The sequence below is a fragment of the Spea bombifrons genome, chromosome 4 (genome assembly GCF_027358695.1).
Source record: "Spea bombifrons isolate aSpeBom1 chromosome 4, aSpeBom1.2.pri, whole genome shotgun sequence".
NCBI lineage: Eukaryota > Metazoa > Chordata > Amphibia > Anura > Pelobatidae > Spea > Spea bombifrons.
In genome coordinates, this window is record NC_071090.1 from 58,993,991 (window position 1) to 59,018,475 (window position 24,485).

General features: G+C 36.6%; 1 protein-coding gene across 1 annotated transcript in view; it reads right to left on the reverse strand.

Annotated features, from left to right (window-relative positions):
- TBC1D22A (TBC1 domain family member 22A) overlaps positions 1–24,485 on the reverse strand; it is a 237,050-nt gene that overhangs the window by 155,404 nt on the left and 57,161 nt on the right. Inside the window, exons 5-7 of the mRNA XM_053463355.1 lie at positions 13,944–14,014; positions 6,775–6,903; positions 5,885–5,947 (exon numbers count right to left, since the gene is read on the reverse strand). Coding sequence (XP_053319330.1) covers positions 5,885–5,947; positions 6,775–6,903; positions 13,944–14,014 — 263 coding nt within the window. The remainder of the gene's footprint in view (positions 1–5,884; positions 5,948–6,774; positions 6,904–13,943; positions 14,015–24,485) is intronic.

Consider the following 24,485-nt stretch of genomic DNA (forward strand, 5'->3'; position numbering starts at 1 on the left):
GTAAATCAAGCCACATGTTTTTTTGGGGCGATGGGTTATTAATTTCCTTTTAAAGAAATTAGTTACAAAGTTGAAGTTTTGTTCATTGCACTTTTAAACAGTCTAAATAACATCCCAGCTGAGGAAACTGGAAGAAAAAGTTTATGCTATTTAAAATAAGAGTAGTTTATCAGCTAAACACAAACCGTTAAGCATTAGATATTAGCATTCACATATATTTATTTTTCCGCAGACACTAAGTTACGTGGAGCTGCATAACAAAATGGTGGAACAAAATGATGAATTCAAAAACCCCTGCAGTGCTGGCACTGCCTGTTTTCACATCAGCTGACAGCACAATTCAACCAAAGCTCACACAATGCTCAAGCGTTATCATTTAACTTATTTTTTACACTCGAAAAGTCATAATAGCCATCTTAAAATGATTTTTCATCTTCAAATGTAATATCGGGCTAAATATGCTAAGTCACTATGATTTCAAAATAAACTGCATATTCCTATGCATTATTCATCCAGAAAAAGTATATTTATGTTTTTTTATGTCTGGTTTTCCATGGTGTGTGGAAAGGAGATAACACATCCCTTCTGTATTACATTTCCAGAAGTGTCCCCTGACTTGCAGGAGTATTTCATATTTGAATGATACTGTAATGAACCACTCAGTGTGATTTGCATTGGCTTTTCTGTTTGAAATGTCAGGTCAGCTCAACACTGATCCAGTAAAAAGAGAACATTGTAAATACATTCTACTTACCCGAGAACTTGCTTTTTATAGGCGGAAACTCATATTACCAAATATGAATACAATATATATATTTTTTTTTATTTTTTTTTATTTTTTTTTTTTTACAAACAAGAACAGAATTTGTAAAGTGAGAGAAAAAATAAATATATATATATATATATATATATATATATAAATCCTGACATTTCTTTCTCCTGGAGCTGGCTTAAAATGGTCATTGAAACACTTGAAAGCCGCCGGCTGAAACACGGAGAAATCATAAATTCACACCCAGAGAAAACCTTGTTTTGCAGAGAGTGAAAAATGTTCCTTGTCAAAAATCAGAAATTTAAGTTCTTATCTCTGATGCTATTATCAATTTCTCAAAAGTAATGGATGATTGTTTTAAACAAAGGGTAGGGGAAAAAGGCAGTTTCCTTTCTGCTAACTAAATGCAATTGGCAAACTTTATTTTTCCCCAAAAGCTACAGAAGCGAGCCAGATTATTAATAAAGGTTAACCAAGGTTAGCCAAATATGCAAATGTATTTATTGAGAAGCTTTTTAAACTACTTGTTTTCAGACATTGCCTGACCAATATACTAAAGGCTTTTATGTTGTTTTATCTCTCTGTGAAAGCACATCAGACATCCATGTAATAAACCACATCAGAGACAGGAGAAGAGTGGTTTTAGGATGTTAGCTTCACAACACTCACAAATGCTTATCATAATATCCATCTAAACACTTATCCATCACTCTAGAATGAGTCCCATGAAGAACGTGCGCAAACCTTCGTGCATTCTGTGACGTCTGCTAAGAGTAAGCAGATGCGTGGCAAGGTTTAACTTTATAACAGAGTTGGTTCCCAGTTCTCAGAAGGAAAGAGGCACTAGTTGGGTATTTTGTTTTTAAGAAAATCAATTGTTTAGTATACTGGAGTACTACTATATTAAAGCACGAGGACATGCACAATATGAAATGTACACATTACACCCTTACTAGCTAGGTCATACACAAAGACAGAGTCATATTTGGTTATTTGTTCTGGATACAACCTCTAGTAAATATGTAAGTTTATGTTTTCAAGATAAACAGAGCATGTATGTATGTATGTATGTGTTAGTGTATAGTGTTATAGTGAGTGTGTGTTATTGTATGGTGCTAGAGCAAATCGACGTGTTAATTACACAAACAATACATTAACATGTATTACAATGTGTAATTACATAGAAAAGCTGACAGCAGAATCATTCAGCCCATCTAGTCTGTCCATTTTTCTTTATGTAAAGACTGAGTGTAATCAGTCATTGGTCTCATCTGGGATTTTGCATAACCACGTCTATTCAATGCATATGTAAAATGCCCTGACTGTATTAGCCTCTACCACTTCTGCTGGGAGGCTGTTCCACTTCTCTACCAGTTAGGTTAAAGATCAATCATATGTGCAAATGGATTTTAAGGGCTCCCTACATACTTTGCTAACTGTATATGGCGTACTAGGTTTGACTTTCTTTGAACACGCATACAAAGCAGCATTCCAGAAGGTTAATGAACACTGCATTTTCCAACCAGCATGCAGGAAACAAAGCACATTCTTGCACCTTTGCTCTGTTGAATGCTTCATATTATTAAAAAATGGATGTACAATCTTAGAAGTGAGGAAACATTTTTCAAATGAGGTCATGAATCCTGCTGTACACTCCAGATTGAGAGAGAGAGAGAGAGAGAGAGAGAGAGAGAGAGAGAACATTTCCCCTCTGAAAGATGTATGGTGGCATTTTAAGTCTTTCAAATATTTATAGAATCTGATAATTGTCCAATGAGTTATTAAAATAAAGTAACTTGCTGTGGGTAAGTACTAGCATTATGCAAGTATTGCCGATTTTCTAGCGTGGAAGAACAGTCAGTCGCACGATGAACTATGAAAAATGTATTCCCTTAATGATTTGTAAAAGTGCAGACTCCTGTACAGTGAATGAAAGACTGGCTCAGACATTCAGATTTGCATTCTGCGCGTGTTTATACCAGCAACCAGACACCCACAGCATGGACTCGGGGAAACAAGTAATAATTACTAGCAGCATGAGGATCCCGGGAAGCAGCAAAATAAGCTTAAAAGCACAATAGGAACCGAGGTTACTCACCAGTCATCCGCGCTCAAACAAGCACCGTACAGCACAAAACAAGCATTTTGTTAATAAATAAAATAAGAAAAACATTAAAAAGGAGAGCGTTCACTTCTGCCACCACCATATAAATTAAACAACATTATCAATATTTAATTCTAATTTGGCACACCAGTAAAACTAAGCTAGTCTTAGCTACTGCCATAGATTGTTTTGGAGAGACAGATGAATAACTATTTGTCATACATGAGCTATGATGTGTGCATTGTTAAATTAAAACTTAATAAAGTGAGATACACTATGTGTGTGTGTGTATACATACATATATACACACACACACATACATATATATACAAATCCGATTGCCTCTTGGAGTCAAGAAGGAATTTTTTTCCCCTGATGGCAGAATTCGAAGTAGCTTAATTAGGGTTCTTTTTGCCTTCTTTTGGATCAAGAATAGGAAGGTTAGGTAGAAGGGTTGAACTTGATGGACTTAGGTCTTTTTTCAACCTTATGAACGATGTACTATATATACTATATATATACTATTTTGTTCTGAAGTCCAGATTGTGTATCACAAAAAAAGGTATAAGAAAGATGCATATCTATTTTAGTAGATATATGTAAGAAAGCAAAAAGCGGGAAGTGATCCATATTCCAGCTTAATCCACACATAACATTTACTAGAAGTAGTATCCAGCCAAATAAAGAGGCTATTGTCAGCTTGTTACAAATGTTCATGTAGCTAAAACCAATTTATAACATCTACTGCCCATTTATTTGTAAAAGGTGCTGAGCTGATGGAAAGCAAGAAAAAAAAAGGAGAAATGGCTGAGAAAGTACAAAAAGCTGAGCTGTAAGAGGGAATTCAGTTTAGAAGACATGAGAGATTACAGACACTTACAGTTGGAAGTATATATATGTACATGCACATGTTTAAATACAAAAACATGACTTCTATCATGTTACAAAAGTGCTTCAACATAAAACGTATTCCTTTTCACACCAGGCAAGCCAAAAGGTCACTGGAATAGTCAGCAAACACGAGGTTGGACAAAGCACCGAAGTTGAATATAGAACAGGGAAAGGTAGAAAAGAATTTTGTTTCTTAAATCATGCTCAACATCACTTCTCGAAATTAATAAAGAAATCGAATCTTTGAAGGCAACACAAATTGGTATATATATATATATATATATATATATATATATATATATATATATATATATATAAAAATCACAAAAAATGTTTTAGGTAAAGAAAATTAAAATGACATAACACACAATTAATAGAAAGATGGGTCTTTTTACAAAAAGGGATATTGCGATAGAACCGAACATTTCCTGATATCACTATGCATTTTAAAGGGCGAATTTTAGTGAGATCATAAATGAAAGGATTTAGTTCTGCATGGATGCCTTGCCAGCTAGCGAAATCCTGACATATCAACTGTTCACCAATCAGTTGACACAAGCCATCTGCTTACATCAGATTGACCCGCTGCATCTCCCTTCTAGGACCAAACCTATCCACAAAAACAGCTTCCTTATAATCTCCCTTTTATGTCATAATGTCCATAATGTCATTGGAATGTCTATGCATGTAACCTGCAATGGTTCCCCAATTCATATTTCTTTAAGCATACGACAGATAATACTGTACTTATTTATTTAGTTAAGTAAAAAGATTGGTCTAGTTCTTTTCTTCTTTTCTGGAAACGTTTCCATGATCAAGCCCCACAATAGCTGACATGTTTGGAAACCACTCTCGTCAATCTCCAACACACGGCAGGAGGCATTCACTATTAAAATACATGCACATTTCAAAATAAGATCCTGATTGGCACGTACATCAGCCTTTGTCATGGTTGATAAAAACTTCAATCATTATGTGAAGAGATATTTATATTCCATTGCAATGATAAATTCTTTGAATGGGTTCTCTCTTGTGTGAAGTGCGACTGATGCTAATTACTTGCCTCGTGCATCTATTAACGTTCTAGGGTGACTTAACCTTTTAATAGGTTTCGATGAAGTCCAATACCACTCTTAAGATTGATTTGATAAATAGCAAATGTCCTAAATCCAGATGGAAATTAAGATTATCTGCATGTGCTGTTAATACTAAACATCTACGGTAACACAATGTAATATCCTATACACTCCGGCTTCCAATTAAGAAATTAAATAAGTATTTATAGTGAGGCGAGTTAAGATTTACAGTGTCACAACACAATTTTTTTTTAGGTTGACTTTCACTGACATTTCTAAGAAAATCCTTTTTCCCTCATATATTTTTCACTGTGAACAGATTTATTTGCCCCACCATAATTACAATTTGTGTCCATATAAGTTATACTTGCTGTCAGAGACTTTCATTTTTTAATTTCCCTGGAAAACTGTTCACTGCCCGTTAAAACCCCGTGAATTGGCTACCTCACATGGTGATGTCAGTAGGCTAAGACAAACACTGATGTCATCATGTACTGATATTATCACATTTCTCTTCTGACACTCCGGCACCTTGGAGTGGAGCATCTGTAGATATGAATGCAGCGTTTATTTATCGTCCCTGTGACAGGGCTCGGAATAGGCTACTGTGTTGGCCGAAATGTCGAACAGTAGGCTAAATAAATTATAGTTTGAGTTTAAATAAGCTACAAAGCTGGGTACCCTTGTCTCTTTTCAAGTAATAAATAATCCCTACAATATTTATCTCTATAAAAGTGAGTAATGTTAAGGAAAATGCAGTTTTCTTTGTCAGAAATAAGCCGCACTATTGAAAGGGAACTGTGCGTAGAGCCGTTAAAGTTGCGGATAAATTGTTAAAAACTTCAAAATATGTAAATAAAGAAACAAACTGCACATTAAACAACATGCACAGATCCATTAATATGGAAAAATTTGATTATTTGATTAAAGATGTGTTTAAAGTGAGAATCAATGAAAGGCAAGGAAAGGGGTTGGATGAAAGGCAGGGAGATTAATTTACCATTATTCACTATATCTGCCTTGTCATTTATAACACCTTACCTCTGTCACAACTGGCTGAAGAATTAATGTTTCTGGGCTCATTCTGGGGATATCTATTCGAATCTGCAAATAAGGGGAGATAGGCATTAATATACAGAACTACATGATGTGAAAAACATATGTATTGCAACCTTCCTGGTTCAAAAAGGTTGGCGGTATAATTAAGGTCATGCTACTTTGTACATCTTAGTTTGAGAATTGCAAAGCTTTAAGAGCCAAGGGTTATACAACATAAAGCTGGGTTTTTGGTAGTCAGACCCTGGGCATGGAATGGGAAAAAAGTATGTGTGTACAATAAGAGTTTTCAATATCGCATTTCAGGCATGCAACAGCTAACATGGCAAAAGATACTGGGCAACCCGGCTCAAAACTGGAAAAAGACTCAAAGACATACTACATGCAATTAACTAATAGCAGAACTTTCTTAACTTCCCTGGGTAAAATCACCAATACCCCTCCTGGAGTGTGCATGCATCTTTCCAATGGACTTTTTAATGTTGTTTGATGAACTCTACTATATCTGGACATATGTCAAGGAGCAATGCTGCATTTACATCGCTTTATTGTCCACATAATCCAACCTACAATACATTAGGAAGTTATAGGCTGGCTATGGTACATTTATATTACATTCACATCCACAGCTCTGGGAAATGTGGTTCTCACTAAAACAACCAGGAAGGTAGAATATATGAAAAGAAGGAAGAAAAAAAAAGAAAAAGTATTAGCAAACATTTTCGAGAAGGGCAGATCTGGATGCCATGTTAACTGCGACTGTGTGCATAGGTCAAAATAGGATTGGCCTGTCATTCATCAAGCATGGTAAAATCTTATAACTGCTAAATCAGAAGTATCAAAAAACATTAATAACAAGAACAGTATGTCATTACCTGTCTGTACGTGCTCTGATTTGTGTCATCATTCCTGGAATTGTAATATTGTTCTATGAAGGCAAAATATTCTTTCTGCTTTCTCTTTAATGTGCCGTCCCTTCTGTCCACATTTGCAGGAAGGTAACCCTATCATGGAAATGAATGATATTTTGTCACAGATATATAATGTTAGCATTTTAAATTCTACCAAACGCCAATAACAACAATTTCTTAAACTACCACCATGAAAGCAGCGGTAATTTTAACAAACACACATATATATATATGTACTACTTGTGATGCCAATTGTACCATGTTACAGAATATGTTGGCACTACTAACTTTATATATATATATATATATACATACATATATATTTTACACAGTGAAGAAAACGATTTGATCCCCTGTTGATTTTGTGCGTTTGCCCACTGACAGACATGATCAGTCTATCATTTTTATTTGAAAAATGAGAGAAATAAAAAAAAAAACAAAAAAAAAAAAAACAGAACAACACATATCAAATAAACTATAAATTGATTTACATTTTACTCAGTGAAATAAGTTTTGGATCCCCTATCAATCAGCAAGATGTCTGGCTCCCAGGTCTCCTTTATACAGGTAATAAAGTGAGATTAGGAGTAAAATGCAAATCAATTTATAACTTTTTTTGAAATGTTTATTGTGTATTTTTTCTGTTATTCTGTCTCTCACTGTTCAAATTAAAATTATAGACTGATCATGTCTTTGTCAGTGGGCAAACGTACAAAATCAGCAGGGGATCAAATAATTTTTTCCTTCACTATATATATATATAGATATATATCTATCTATCTATCTATCTATCTATATATCTATATATCTATCTATCTATCTATCTATCTATCTATCTATCTATCTATCTATCTATATATATATATATATATATATATATAGATAGATAGATATATAGATAGAAGGAAAAAATGTTATATAATATAATAGGGGGGCTGGTCCAGCTGTAAGTATATGACTTCCTGGGGACTGTGGTACTTCTTTAGAAAATATATATTGTTCCTTGTAAAGAGCCACTTACACATGTTAAAATATATACTCTATAAGCAAATCAAGAGGAAAGAGTGTTATGATGTCATTTAACTGGTTCTCGTTAGTCACTTCTATAGTAAACACTACCCTGCAAAGTTGAGGTTGTGCCAGACTTGAAGACCAATGACAGCAGGATAAAGCAAGTAAAAGAGGGCAGGGGATTGTTATAGTATAATCATGGTATTTTTGAAGTACGCAGGGAAAAAGAAAATTGAAGGGAAATATCCAGCTAAAAATGTATTGCAATCAACTAGGCATAAAGAAAACACTCTATAGCGCGGCTTGTTTTATTTATGTCCTGTGTGTATTTTGGGTTATTTAGAGCACAATACAACTTGTACTGTTGCCAGTTTCCCATTTCCTTCCATATAAAAGCCTTTCACACTTTATGGCTGCACATAACACGAGACAGGTAAGTGAACTTTACTTATAGCAAGCATGGCTCCCCTTAGGGGGTCTAAACATTTCTACATGGACAGCAAATAAATCTAGATACCAAAGATTGTTTCAGTACATTGATGTGTGTGGGGAGTAGACATGACAGAAGTCCAACTCAACGGTAAATACCTAGACATATTGAAATATAGAATTGAATTTTTTTTTTGCGATAGAGGATAAGTAAGAAAGAAACACTAATATCAAATGACGTTTTCTATGAGAATGCCATCCCAAAAGATTATTCTGGTCCTAGCTAATTATAATAATAATTTGTATTATAGTCCTGGGAATATAAAGAGTTTGCCCCGTCTCAAACTTGAAGACACAGAGCGATCAAATTACACAGCATGTGCCAACCCATACAGCCTGGCCTTTCTCAGGATAAGCAAGATCTAGGTTTTCATTCTGTCAGGCATTATTAACCTGTTCTGTACATGTACTTGTGATACCGAAAGATCCAGCTACTCTCAATGAACGCCTATGGGCAACGTTGTGTGGTGAGCTTAATGTGGACAGTATTCCTGTTCCTCAGCCCATTGTCCGTTCTCTGCGGGATTTCTATGGATGGAAAAAAACAAGGGCATCTTGTATGAAGAGTTTCCCCATTACTCCTAAACTATTTTAAACTCACAAGAGCAAGTCCCTCTTCTTCTAAACCAGTAGATCTTAATCCATATTAACGTTAGCCGATTTTGTATACTTTCAATTTTATTATTAATTTCACTATCCCTTATTGTAATATTGCTATGGAATCTGCAGTTGTTCAATGTAAAATATATTGATTTTTTTTTAAACAAACCAACTTTAGGATTAAGTTTAATATTCTAGAACAGTTAGTGACTATTCTGCAAATATACCGTTCTACAGTGCTCTATTCCCGAACACGGTTAACTCTCGATTTGTCATTTCTTTTATGGAGCTTTTAAATGTTTCAATTTAAATTTCACACACTTTACATTAGTAACAGTATAACACTTACAAATTTAGAATTGCTCTGCATGTTTTTATTACATTAACGCCAAAATGTTTCAGTTTCAGCAAGCAAAGGCACTTTGTAGCCAATACGCTGTTGCACCTCCTTATACTTTATGAAACATGAAAATTTGTTGGCATGAATTCCAAGGCAGCAGGCTAAATGCCTTATCCATTCAAGCTTTGTATCGCTTTATGATTAATTGTGCGAGAGGCTTAAGAAGTTATATAGGAGGAAATGTTTGCGCAAGCGGTTGGGCTGATACGGGTTCTCCAGCCCGAATGACAGAGTTTCTTATCATGTCTTTGGAAAGACAATGCTTCCTTATGCCGTTGTAACACTACAGATCCCGGCACGTTTCTGTCCAAAAATGAAGGAGCCTTTCATATTTTATGAGCTTGGCATATTTAAATAGTAAGATAACATTTTCCATGGATCAAGCAGAGAGCAGAGGAGCTCCAACAAAAAGACGGGCTTACGTTAATGAAGTGGATTCGCTAGCGTTAGATATTCAGTGTTGTATTTACTGTAACTGAAGATAGCAGGCTTCAACACATTGTTCCCATGTTCATCTTAATTAGCCCTTAAAAATGTTGAACAGATGTTTGCTTTCTAAAAACAATCCTACAATAAATAACGCAAGACAGCAAGAAACTCCAATGCTTGACGAGTGAGTGAATTATGTTTCCTTGAAACCTTTATTGATATGACCTCATTTCACTTGTGACATAAAGTATATACCGTATTGGCTCGAATATAGGCCGCACTTTAAGTCTTTAAAGTGGGGGTGTGGCCTATGTTCGGGGTCTAGCGCCCGACGCCCGGGACATGCAGGCAGCGGGGTTAGGATACAGATCCCCCGCAGCGGTGCAGGGGACCTGTATCCTACTCTCCGATACGCTCAGACAGCCTCCCCTGCCAGCACTTTCCAGGGGGGGCGGCTGCCGGCACGGGAGGTTGTCTAAGCGCCGGTACGGTACGTCTGCACGATGTGCTTTAACAATCGCCCTTGCCAGGAATTCCCACGGGGGGAGTCCCGGCAAGGGAGATTGTTAAAGCACATCGTGCAGATGTCCCGGCAGCGGAGGTTGTTTACCTGCATCGCCGCAGCCGGTGACCGTCCGCACGATGCGTTTTACCTCTGCCCCCAAGACTTACCAGAGCAGACTCCCGGGTGTCTTGCGGGGCCGGCGGAGGACATCTACGCAATCCACGTATACAACTTCCAGTACCGGCACATCCGCTGAGAGTGGCAGCATATCTCGGGGGGGGACAGTGGCAGCATATCTCGGGGGGGGGACAGTGGCAGCATATCTCGGGGGGGCAGTGGCAGCATATCTCGGGGGGGGCAGTGGCAGCATGTTTTTTTCTTTAAAAAAGCACCAAACTTTTAGGGTGCGGCCTATATACGGGGGCAGCCTATATCCGAGCCAATACGGTACTAGGCCTTACATTTAGTAAGACGTTTACCAGTGCTAATGATACAGGCTATAGGTTAGCAAGCGTAATACGATATTATGTAACCAATGAATCAATATCAGGTATGTGGACTAAACCCCCTTCCCACTTTTTTGTATGGTGCATATTTACCAACGGGGTTGAAAATAAATGTTGAGGCTAGGAGCCATAAAGATTTGTTGTTTATGAGCAAAGGCACACATACCTAGAGATCTTCCCTACTTATTCTAAGTAAAAATGCTTTTTAAGCACCCACCTATTAAGAGAAGAACACATAATATTCTTAATACCCTCAACTTGCACCCAGGAACAAATCAATCCGATCACGCCGCGCCTTTGAGATCTCCACATCAGCCTCTACTACCTTTAAGTGAAAAGCCTCCTATTAGAAGTGGTAGAGGCTAATACAGTGAGGGAATATAAACATATTTGAGATAGGCATATAGCTATGCTGAATCTAATACAAGACTCTTGTATCTGAATCTCTACATCAGGGGAAAATGGTCAGACTAGACGTGCCAAGCGCTTCTGATCTGACGTTATATTCCATTTTTCTCTGTTTCTATCAAATCATTCTCACCCATGTAGTTTCTCTCATTCAGTCTCATTCCCCTCAACCTCCTTATAGACTGTAAGCTCACAAGAGCAAGGCATTCTTCTCCTGCTGTATAAGTAGTTCTCAATGTGTGTCAATGTCATTGACATATTTTAATGTTATTGTTCATTTTCACCGCCCCCCTATTGTAATACTGCTACCCATGTGCTGTTCGTCTACAAATCAACGTAACATAATGTGATGCAGTACAAAAAGTTGGGTACCAAGGAAAAGATGGTGTCAGGGATACCTGGTTCCTAGGATTTGATTGGCTGTAAGGTCATTAAAACAAATTACACAACAAATGAAGCAATTTGGCCACATCACAATGCTTCAAAGCGGGTTCATGACACATAGAAAAAGTGTGGAACTGTTTGGTATTGATTTTGTTTAGTTGAACATTAGGAACAGATTTCACCTTAACAGCTTTGTGCACTTTGGCCTAGCGTATGTGTCTAAAGCACCATGATTTTTTTTTTTTTAAATGGCAAACAAACATATGAGAATTCTGTTTCCAAACACGTATGAAACAACTAACTAAAGTACAACAGAAGAAAAACATAATAAAAGATACATTTGGCAAACATTGCACAGCATAAAATTGATTTATTTTAAAGGAAAGAACTGAATCAATAAATCAACAATGATGAACCGATACACGGCGAGGCGCTATAACATATGTTAACAGCAAAACGTACATTTTTTGTACACTTTTTTTAATATAAAGTAGGAGTTCAAAGAACTGAAAGCAAATTCTATTCCTAAGATTGTCCTTTTTGACATTTTGTACCATTTTAAGAAAATAGGAATGTTACAATAAGTGATCCATGACATACCCGGTAATGATACCATCCTAAACCTTAGCTATAGCCTGATTTAATTTGAATAAGTGCTTGTCATTTTATGTGCTATCATTTAAATTACAACTTCTTTCATGCTTTCTGGACAAGCAAAGATCACTCCGAGCATAAGAAAATCTTGTAGCTCGTAAACTTAAGGACAGACTAAAGCCAGCATAAGCATTTCATCGTAAAATGTTAAAGATCTTTACAATGACACATGACTTCATTTAATAACAATCACTATCCCATTACGTATATACCAGTCAATGTAAAACTAGACTTTGTACAGCGAGGGGATGCTCCTTAAAGGCACCTACAAGCTAAAATTTAACTTAATACACAAATGGCAAGATTTTTTTTTTCTTTTTAAAAAGGTTTTTAGGGTTTTTAGTCTTCTTTCTTAAATATCACTCATTTTAATGTTTGCAAACAAAGCAGTGTCCAAAAAAAAAGTACCTGTTCCCTGCCATTTTTGTTCCTTCTACTACACTTTAGGTGAGATGGGCTTTAAAAGGACGCGAAAAGAAGCATAAGCGGATAGTGAAATAAAACATAAGCTATTTGGTGTCCAGACCAAACAAGTAACAGAGAGTTCATTATGAGCTTAATTATTACCAATGATACTCGTTCTTGTAGACCTAAGCACCAAGTTTCACGGGGGCCGGTGCCTTAAGTAGGTAGGTGGGTGTGGAAAACGTCAAAACAGTCACATGTATAAATAATACATACGCCGTCAGCAAGAACGGATTTTTTGATTAACTACTAATAACTTACACTTAACTATGGGCTATAAGACATTCAGTGTCCATGTTCTTAATAATCGGGGATGTATTAATGGAGTAGAATTTGAAATAAATTGCTGCAAGTGGTTAATGGGAAGGAAACATTACTATATAACTAGGGTCCTTGTCATGTGCTAGATAAGGAACAAATATGTTGTGCTCATTCAACGGAGGGAAAATGGACTTGAGAAAAATGAACTTGTCCACGGCATGACAACATAATTAAGATTAAAACGTGTAATGCCAACGTGCACGTTTTAATGTAAACCAAAATAGTAAATGAAGAGTGAAGCTGCAATTCATCTCATGCTGAATGCGGCTGGAAGGCAGTCAGACAGATAAGGGGATATTAACAGACTGCTTCCATTCTTCTTCAATAATATGAATCTCTGATAGGACCGAGCTTATGATTATTCACAGTTAAAAAGTGGAATTCCCACTCAAGAGTAAAGACCATTAAGCTGCAAACATATTAACACCTATTAGCAAGCGAAGGGGGGAAAAAAAAAATCTTTATTAACAGGAAGAATGCGAGACAGTATCTCATGCAAATTCATTGTTTACCGTTTGATTTTATGCCAAAAAAGAAAAGCTGTCTGAAACGTTAAGAGTAGTGCTTTTCTGTGGGGAGGAAAAAAACAGAGCAGCGGTGCTAAACACTTGTGTCTACAGCTCAGAATGTTAAACAGAGGTTAAGCGCATGGAGATCCCGTGATAAAGTCTCTTTAACATTCTCCAGAGTGTGCAGCCTAAGTGAATCAGCCCAGCGCTCTACAGCTGTTAAAACTGGCACTAGTTAAAAACATTAATATTAAAAGGATCAAAACTGACAACTAATACGTTTCTCTAAACACCCCTGACATTTCATCTTTGCATTCCGCCTTCCTAATAAAATAATTCATCTAAAAACAATTTCACACCGAACACAAGAACATGCAAGAGCGTTTTTTGCTTCTTACAGAAACGAGAGGCCCGTGTTACGTTATTATAAACGCAGCCAAAGATCAACTTACCGAGAGAAGCTTCCATGTTATGGAGCGAACAGGTTTGGGAATGCCAGACCAACTCAGTTTTCTCAATTCATCTGTCAAACAAGGTAAATAAACAGCATACATTATAATAATGTAAAAAGAACATAATGAGAGCATAGAGGGCAAGTGACAATCAGTGCATACGTATGTTACATACTATAATAAACAATGATTAGATGAAGTCATGATTTTTACCCAGCAATTAATATATATGAAAATAAAAGCATCATTTTGCAAGTAAGGCAGGCTTTTCATATGGTTTCAATGTGTATCATGCTGGCCAGGGGGTTTCATCTCCAGAAGAACAGCACCGACCCTGCATAATGCACAGTTAAATTGTTGATATGGCCCTAGAGTTTCACCCTGCATTTACTATGCATTATTATTCTGCTGGGTAAAGTCAGCCTTTACATTTGTCCCACAATCTTTTATCCCCAATATCTTCCTCTCCCCTAAACCCTTTTTATTTGATCCTTTGTAATAACTAGCCTCTCACGTATTTGATATTCTGGCAAAAACTGGCAGTGAAGATGGTCTACAGGACTGAGGTCAATTGCTCCGTCAGCTTATACCACAAAGACCTGTACAAAGATCTTTCATACAGCCTACGGAGACAGAGCGCAGCAGAGATTTTAATATCAAATTACATTCCCCTCGCCTTCCCAAGATGCTTGACTGGCCAGGTTGCCTGACAAAAATCATAACATCAGGTGGCAGCTGGGAAGTCAACAATGAAGCAGTGTAATTTATACATGGGTGCTACCAGTCAAAATGTATCCTCTCCAAAATAAACACATACACAGTATATGTAGCTATGGTTTAAGTGTGAGAAGCTGCAGTACGTAGCACACTGTATGAGAGGACACACACCCAGGTCCCACTCCCAACGTTCCGAAAAACTGCCAAGTCCAACATACTGTCATCATTAGAGAAGCAAGATCAATAATCGCAGTCGGAATTTATACTCTACGACTCACGAAGGACTTCTCCATGCTATGTTCTGAGAGACCAAAGCACAAAGTCATGTTCCTTAGCTATTATCGTAACATAAAATGGGGACCTACTCTCTCTAGACTGTCCTCTCACGACTCTGATCTATAGATAGATAGGATAGATAGATAGATAGATAGATAGATAGCATCTGATCTATATATAACTTGGGCTTTGGTAACAGCGGTTAAGATCATACATAGCTTATCATCAACACATTTCCTAGTCAGCGGGTTGCACAAAGTACGGGAGAAAAGTTACCCCTACAAAGTGACACATTGTCCAAACAGAGGGGTGTGGGGGGGTGTATTTTTTGTTATGGTTGTTTTTGTACACACCTGCTATAAAGGCAAGGTGTCTAGAGAGTATACTGTATGCATTGCTCTTCTCCACCTGCAGCAACACAAATGTTTATGATATTAGCCTGGCTGCTTGCATAGATTACATTTACATTGTATTTACTGTCGGAGTTCTTTGCATTAATTGTTGGCACGAAGGCATTGTCAACAAACCCTTATCTGCTAACCACAGCACTTTAAGTCCTTAACAAGAATGAAAATGATGCTGTAAAATAAGCAATTACATAGTCCCTTTGTCTTCTGCTAAATTTTACAGTAGGTCAATAATGCCCTTCCTTAGAGTGCAGTAAAAGAAAGCAGAATTCTGGTCTCCACCTCATGGGCTTTGAACCAAAGAGTATAGGTTCAAGATCACTCTAATGTTACAATAAACAAGTCAGTCAGAGCTTTTTCCCAGGCTACTGGCGCTAAATGACAATTTCCCCGGCACACAAATAAATCGTGCCAGAGCTGTTCATACAGCATTAACCACACTGAAAGTGCGGCATATAAATAGCTTTCATCCTCCAAAACGCTTGCTTATTCTATTTTCACATAATAAAAAGGGGTTCTAAAAATAGGGAGAAAGATTTAACGGACACGATTTGCAATGGGGAATTCAATTCTAAGATTTAGCCATATTTTGGTTTACATCTTCATACACCCTACTCCAATAATAAAGGCAGTCTTATCATAAAGCGATTTATGGAATGCCCCTGCTACCTGCATTATTTCACTGGTTGCTATGGTGACAAGCAAACTTTGCACAACAACTACAACTCCCACCCATCACGTTCGCACTACCATCAACATGAGATATGGTGAGTCCTGCGAGATAGAACACGAACCGGAAAGGCCAACAAGGAACTCAACACTACTATAGGCAGTTGCTTCTTTCCACTTACTGACCGGACTTTCAGGAGGCAAGTACCATAAAAGAAGTGTTCATCATGGCACGGCTAAAAGAGAACTAAATTGAATTACTGAAGCTACCCACAGCTTGTGTGTTGTTCCAAACTGGTGTAATTCTTTGGGAGAATTGTTTTCAGACGGAAAAGACTACTTTACCATGGAAAAGTGATATGTGAAGAAAAAAAATGTGAAACAGTATTGCTTACATAAAAAGCCTGATATAATTTTCATACATATGTTTTCTCATCCTCCTGCTTTATAAGTCAAAGGGCAGAACACCACGGCCTTGAGTAGGTAGGCTCTATTATGATTATTGATTGATTTATATAGCACCACCATATTCCACAGTGCTGTACAACGGGTAAGCCACATATCAGCAATGAGTTAATACAGACAGAAGCAGCCTGCACAAGAGTTGATGCGGCCTCGCAAACGTTGCAAGCTGATCAAATTTAAACAAAAGCATCCATTTTATTATGTTCACCCTTCTTATGTATCTGAGGAAAACCAATAATAATAATAATTTCACCCTGGGAATAAAACACAATTTTCCTATGTGAGTATATCACTAATGAGGATTTTATTAAAAGATTAAACAGGTCATTAGATGATGAATGATCGTGTTTGGCTTTATTAAAGAAAACAACCTGATTAATTCATTGAATACAACGCAAGCAGAATCTCGGCAACATGCTGTGTACCTATTCATTCATGTCATTTCTTTTAATATCATCCCTCATGCATAAGCAGGAGACAAAACATTATTAGAGCAGATGTTATAGTAGAAAAAGCAATATAAATTGTAGTATCTTCTAAAGAATGCTTAAGCTTTGCAAATATTTTTTCCATATTAAAAAAGTTTAATTTTTCCTTTTTTTCCCCCTGATGCCTCCTTTTATATCAGTTATTTTTGCTCAAAAGGTACAGTACGGCACACTTTCTTTGAAATGCGTCAGCATCTTGGACGGGACAGCCCACGCGATTAACATTCTCCAAAAAAGATATTCACATCAATATTCATGGCTTTGACACACTACATTAAACAAAGAAGGTGTGTAATAGAGCGTGAATAAAGGCTAAACACCATTAATCTCTATCTTACAAAAAAAAACTACCTACTAGGCCATAGTTATTTCTAGCCACAAAATAAATATATAAAAAAAACACTATTAGAATCCGTACATCCGATGTTCAGAAACATTGGCATTTATTCCAAGCACTGTTTGTTCTGAACTGCTGAAAACACAGAAATAATTAATATTCCGGGCAGAATACTAAAATAGCATTTATCTAACCTTATAGGAGTTTTAATATACTTTTTTTGAGCAAGGTCACAATAAAACGATAACTACAGCCACATCAAGGACGTACCTTCCAAATCAATCACTGAATGAATCTGGAGCAAACTGCTGTGTATATGCAATGTTAAGTTGCTGAATATGTTGAACAGGCTTTATGAAGATAAATCACTGATGCCTCCAGACTTACAATTGCTTTGCTTCCCGGGAACAACCAAGTAGACGCAAAGCCTTTATGCAGATCGCTCAGATACTAGGCTAATTTGATGTATATTAGAATGTTTGTGAACTAATTCCAAAATGTATTAGAAAGAAAATAAACACAGCGAAAGAAACTGAACTGGATGTGAAATGGAAGATGGAACGGAAAAGGGCGGCCGCATGGAGCTCAGTATGGTCCAACTGACAGACCTCACAACATTTTTATGTATTTCTAAGTATTAAGTATGACCAACAGCCTGTCTAAAAGAAAAAAAAAGAAAAACCTGGGCTGATTTTATTGATTCTATGGACAATCTGATTTTAGGAGATTTTAAAGCATTAGTGAAAGTTGTAATGGAGCTTAATGTTGTTAACAGGTCACCTGGTCCTATAACCCTCAACCACATAGCCACATGCAGAACCCTCTGTCATCACAGCAGGCGGAAGGATTGCAGTGTGCTGCAAGCACAATTGTTTACCGAGTTCTATTCATTTCTATTCATTAAGCTGTCCATCCATCATGGGAGGCTTGTAGGTGTTGCCAAGTGCAGTCAGATGCCCCCACAATGTGTGGATCTGCACCATCAGGAACTGCCATATGTCTTGTATGGGTATCAGTGTGTGCACTGGCATATTTTCATTCTCAAAGTATACACCTATATTATTTTTATATACAAACAAATGTCATATTAAATACAAACAATGCCTATTGATAATGAATGTAGAACCTGTTGCATGCATGTTTGATTCAGTCCATCGAACTATTACAGAGCGATAAATAACTGATACTTTTTGTAATGTTAGTCAAATTTAGATCACTTTCAGTAAAATGAAGCAGGCTTTGGTCCATTTATTAGAGCCAGTATCTGTTCAGCACACGTGTGATCCCTCCCCTGAGCTGTCAGCTACAGCAATGACACCATGAATCTTGTTCTTCTAGCATAATTAAAATATCCATGATAACCTCTAATGCCATATTAATCACTCAGTTGGAAAATTCTAATTCAATGGCCATTCCTTATTAAGTTGAAAAGTTTCTTAACAAAAAATAGTGAAAAAAAGCTTTTTTTTGAGGAAAACGTGGAGAAAACAATGTGACGCTACTTATTTAGCTAGTTACTAAAGGCCGTTCTATTCTAGAGATTAAGGGGTAGTAATTAGTGAGAGCATGTCAGACTGGCATTGTGTGAGCACCAAGTACAACTATGACCTGCTTACGCTCTTGACCATATAATTGCACATTATGAGAAACTATGGAAACCTGTTTAGTAAGTACTAATATATATATATATATATATATATATATATATATATATATAGATATATATCTATATATATATATATATATATATATATATATATATATATATATATATATATATATATATATATATATATATATAACCTGTGCGTATAAGGCCAATATACTGTACTAGAAGAGCTGTACTAAACCTAAAAGATTAACAGGATCTGGACCAGACACAAGTGATTGCCAGTGGTGTTTCAGTATTTTTAACCAGTATTTTAGAGCTCATTTCCTTTTAAACTATACATTTCCTACAGTTCTAACACAATATATAATTTGCCTCTTTAGTCCATAAGGGCCTAAAGTGTCTAGAATACCATTCAAGCAACAAATTCCAATTGAAGACCCCCTACTCTGTAAAGTCAAAGCACAATTTGAAGGCACTTGAAAAAACATTATCAGCATTTTCAGGCTACTTACCTTGTGGTCTAGCCGCACAATAAAGTGTACGAGCACAAAGATAAAAACACAGCCATTCTATTCTTTGATACAAATGACTGAATCCTTTCAAATGGCATAAAAGTAACACAGAACGCAATTGCGGATACAGTCTTACAAATCAATGTATGGCTATGTTTTATGTATCAATGCATGCGCTCATTTATACATATTCCTGACATTGCTGTTATTAAACCACGAATGAACTCACAATGACCCCTGGATCTGTTCTTATTGCTTTCCAATAGTGTGGCTCTATTAAACAGAATACATTAAAGCCTGTGAACGTCAAGTAGCTATTCAACGCTTGTTGCCTGCCACCGCACAGCAAACATGAGTTTTAGCTCCCTTTGAGACCACGATCTTAGAAGTTTTCCGACTAATAAGGCTTCTTTGGCACAGACAATCTAACAGTTGGCACCGTACCGCTGTTTTCTTCCTGATCTGTGCTGCCATTTGGTGAAACTTTCAGAATCTGCCATTTGGGAATGGCTGTTTTCAAAGGAGCAAAGGTGCACTGTAACTCTGTTGATTTCCTCGGTAACAGCTGGGGAAGATTTTAGTTAGATTGCGTTGGGTTCTTTAGCAGCAGTAGAAGAGTATAAAGGAATTTCTAAACACTATGGCCCTAAAACACAATGTCCCAAAATTCCAAATCTGCTTAATAACTTATAACCAGTTTCCTTCAAGAATACAGTAATGCATATTAAGTTAAAAGGTGAATATCATAACAGATTTGGTATGATAATTAAAAGCTCTTTCTTGGCATGCATTCTAAACAAAGCAACGTAAAGGAGAAATTAGAATAAGATTCCGTTTCCACTGTAAAAAATGTATTTAGAACATTGCAAATCTTCAACCATGACATCATGCTGCTTTTCTATTTTGCTATGGTTAACCACAGTTTCAGAAGGTTTTGCTTCCTTTCTAAACTTCCTCATTTTCTGGAAAGACTACCCCTTCTCAGGGTACACTACAATGTATCCTGGCCTTATCTTCAATTTAATCTTAATGAGCAATCTCCTATCATACCCAGTTGACCTTTTTGGGTTGGTGGCTACTGGACTGTCTGCACTTATTCACCATGATCTGAAGTAGCTCCAGTCAGCGTCATAATCTACAACAAATACGTTTTCAAAGGACCTACCAGAAAACAAAAAGCTATATAAATATATACAAGTAAAGTAATAGCGTGATATTCAAATATTCTACAATATACCATGGAAATATTGCATTCCTCATAGAGTCAAGGTGACAAGCAAACGAAACCTTTGTTCTTACATTGGCTATAAAGAGCAAACCTGCATCTTTTAACACAAAGTTGAACTAGTTAAACACCCGTTCACACATTCAGGTTAATAAAGTGTTCCTTGCAAACTGGCGTTTAAAACCTATATGTTACAATGTGAGAGACCTCATTTAATTCTTTAAAAAACGATGTACATGTACTTTTAACAAGGGACTTCCTTCTGGGCTGACCCTTATACATGTGTGAAGGTTAATACAACGAGTTAAATCCAACACACGTACAAGGCCAAGGACAGAAGTAAGGTTCAGCGTTGTACAGCTCGTAGGAAAAGGGCAAAGTATATGGGCCAAAAGTGCCTAACCTTCTGACAGCGTCTATGCCCCTGTGGACAAAACACATCACTATTGAATAATAGTAGCTTCCAAGCTGAATACTTGTTCTGGTGCTCCTTCACGTAGGAGGTGATGTACGATTAACTGCTCCAATTTGCAGGACAGCCTTTAACCATTCAAACCTAGTCTCCCTTTTATGATCACCAAGAAATAAGGGAGCACAAGGTAAGGTTACAGTAAATTGTATATGTAACTACTTAGTATTTCAATAATAATATATTTCATTTGTTCTAGTTAGGAAAATGGCAATAATGCAGCAGGGAAATCCAAAAATGTATATGACATTTATACGGCTTCTGTGGAACAAAAAGAAAATATAAATAAAGGTCAATTTTTTATGGCTAGGTTGTTCTGCAATGGTAGAACTGAATATATGTCATGTTCCTTATTTACAGAGATGTTTGAAGGTCAAAGGCAAAATATTTACTCAGTAGAAACGGAAAAATTAAAAGGACAGAGAATGTGTTGGTGGAACCGTGTTCATCTGCATAGCTTATCTGTACAAAGATGGCAAATGCCATTGTAAGATAGCTTGTAGAGATCAGGAAGGATCACATACTAAATCCTCTGATAAACAAACCTGAATTGGCATGAATGAACTGCTGGTACCGCACCTAGATAAAGCAAAACTACCAGAGGATTTGCCTTCTATGCCCTTAAATTCTTCAGTAGTGGAGAAAATAGGCTCTTACAAGACAGCACACCACACCAAGGGCCAATTGGGTAATATATGTTTATTTACAATGAGTGAAGATTCAGTAAATCAGTTTAGGTATGAGAAACTCCTTTTGTATACTGTGTATATCTGGAACTAATGCGTTAATAACATTGTTTCTCAGATATACCTGTGACTGATATCACATAGGTCAGAGTCATTTAAGCTTAGCATTCCTGTGTCTGCAGTTCCTTTGTTTAGAACAGCACTGATAATACCTACAGTAACATTACAGGCCGCAAGGGCTTTTTATACACAGAAACCTTATTTCTTTTTAATAATTAAATTTCGGCCAAATGTAGTAGTAGTACCGAATATCACACTGCTTACCAGCTTTGGAACAGGATGTTCTACATGTGCACCAGAATATCAGTACAGTTTATTTGAAGACAAACCGAAAGTTTTATTTCTTGCCACCATTGGCACTACCACGACTTGTAGATACAACGTGTTAATTCCCAAGATAGATGGTTTTGTGTGTGATTAGCACACTTCACGTTTCTCACCACTCAGACCAGATCCCCTCTTACCAAGCTTATCATCATTAGAAATGTATATACTACTGTCACACACCCTAATGTTATATTACTAAGCTGCTGTTCCGAAGACTCTCCAAAATGCCCCAACTTTTAAAGTCACAATGCAGAAAATGAAACTCTTTTCCCCGGCAGACTGCAGATTAAATTCTTTGAATCTCTCAGCAGCAAAGTAAAATTGCTGATACTATTATATGGGCCCTCTTATTGATATCAATGGCTTTGCATTGGTATTGTGCTCGCTTCTATAACCGGAGTTCTTCTTAGAGGAAGTAGGCCATGTTATTTATAAGAAGTTAATAGCTAGAGGAAAACCTCTCCCTCGCTATTACAAGATATGTCACTTCGCACAATGCAAGTGAAAGTTAACACTCTAGGCCTGCCGAAGAAGACATTCTGGAACAGCCACAGACATACATCCAAACACCTATTAAATTATCACACGATTTCAGGTCAGGTGTATGTTCCAACACTCAGGTTTAACCTTTCTGAAGACATGGAAATATGGGATTGATTCGCCAAGTGACTCCAGGCACGCCTTGATGTTTAGCAAAGGGGTTAATATAATTTCTTTTTCTCCAAACCGCAAGCTACAGCTTGTTTAATTTGTTTCAAAGCTTGTACACATCAAAAAATGACTATAAAACCGCCTTGTTTTGTTCCCTTGGTTCTGATGTAGTTTATTGATTGCAGCAGAAGCAAACAGATGAGGAAGTGCCTTTGACGTTACAGAACAGAACTAGCAATATGCCTACAAACACATCGCCTTTCATCATTCTTATTTTAAATTGCCAATCATTCCTTAACTTGATTATTAAAGCTAAATGAGGTATAGAATTAGCCACAGTCACTTAGTTTCTCTCCATGTAGGGCACGTTTTGTAAAGAGAATAGCTTTATTGGCAAACTGCATAGCATTAGATTGCAAGCTTTTAGTGTTACTTGGATCTTCTTCAAGCATACTGTACATTACAAGGTGGAATTGCTCATTCATACACTTATCCGGTTATATGCATGCAGTGGCAGTATGATACAAAGATTATGAACTGAGATTCCATTAGCTTGGTGTCAAAGTTCGACGTCAGAGGAAAATGCAAATCCATGATTATGTTAAGAGCGTCAGTGTGAAATGTAACATTTGGCACAAGCAGTCTCTTTTGGTGTGATATGCCTAGAAAACATTCATTATGTGGATAGTGAAACTCTTTGGAGTTTATTCACTAAAGGGAGAAATGTAGTTATGGTTTTCTCGCTTCTGTGAAAAGGTCAACAGTGGCAGGTTGGATCAAGAAGGGTAGAACTGGCCTTGTATAATTTAACAGGTGAGGTACATTAGTTTCCATGATCCATCTCATCTTTATTACTTTTACCCCAGTTTTTTGTTGTTGTTGTTTTCTGCTATTACAAAATAAAGTACATATTATAATTATTGCAGGCTTATAGAGCAAAATCCTAAACACTTTCACAATTCACAACTCTTTACCTTCATTAAGTTTAAAGGGACATTTATCTAAAGCCTATTTCAAATCTACTTGAGGAAAGCGCAAGAACAATTAAAAATATACAGTGAGCTGCTCATGGTCCAGAGTTGACTGAAGTGATGGGCATAGTTTCAGCAATGTAATAATAGACTGCTGAAATTGTCATATATATGTATATATGTATATATATATTATATATATGTATATATGTATATATATATATATATATATATATATATATATATATATATATATATATATATATATATATATATATATATATATATATATATAATATTGATAGCCAATGGGCACAGATACATGTGTGAATGTTCGCTTGTTTATGTAGCGTGAATGTTCGCTTGTTTATGTACAAAGATCTATATGTCTATACATATATATATATATATTTATGTATATACACACACACACACAATTGTTTGCCTGCTAGCTAGAATAGGCATGATTGCAAACACTACAGGCATTTTATCATCTAACAGGGAACTGTCCTAGTACTTTTTACTGCACTAAAAACAAGTTAAAACCTTTGTGTCTGTTCACAGAAACAGTTTGAAACAAGTCTTAATGCATAATTAGTTTACATAAATTGCAGGAAGTACACTAAACACCAGTACGCAAGCTTGATTTCCTCGGAGCGTGCCACAGCTG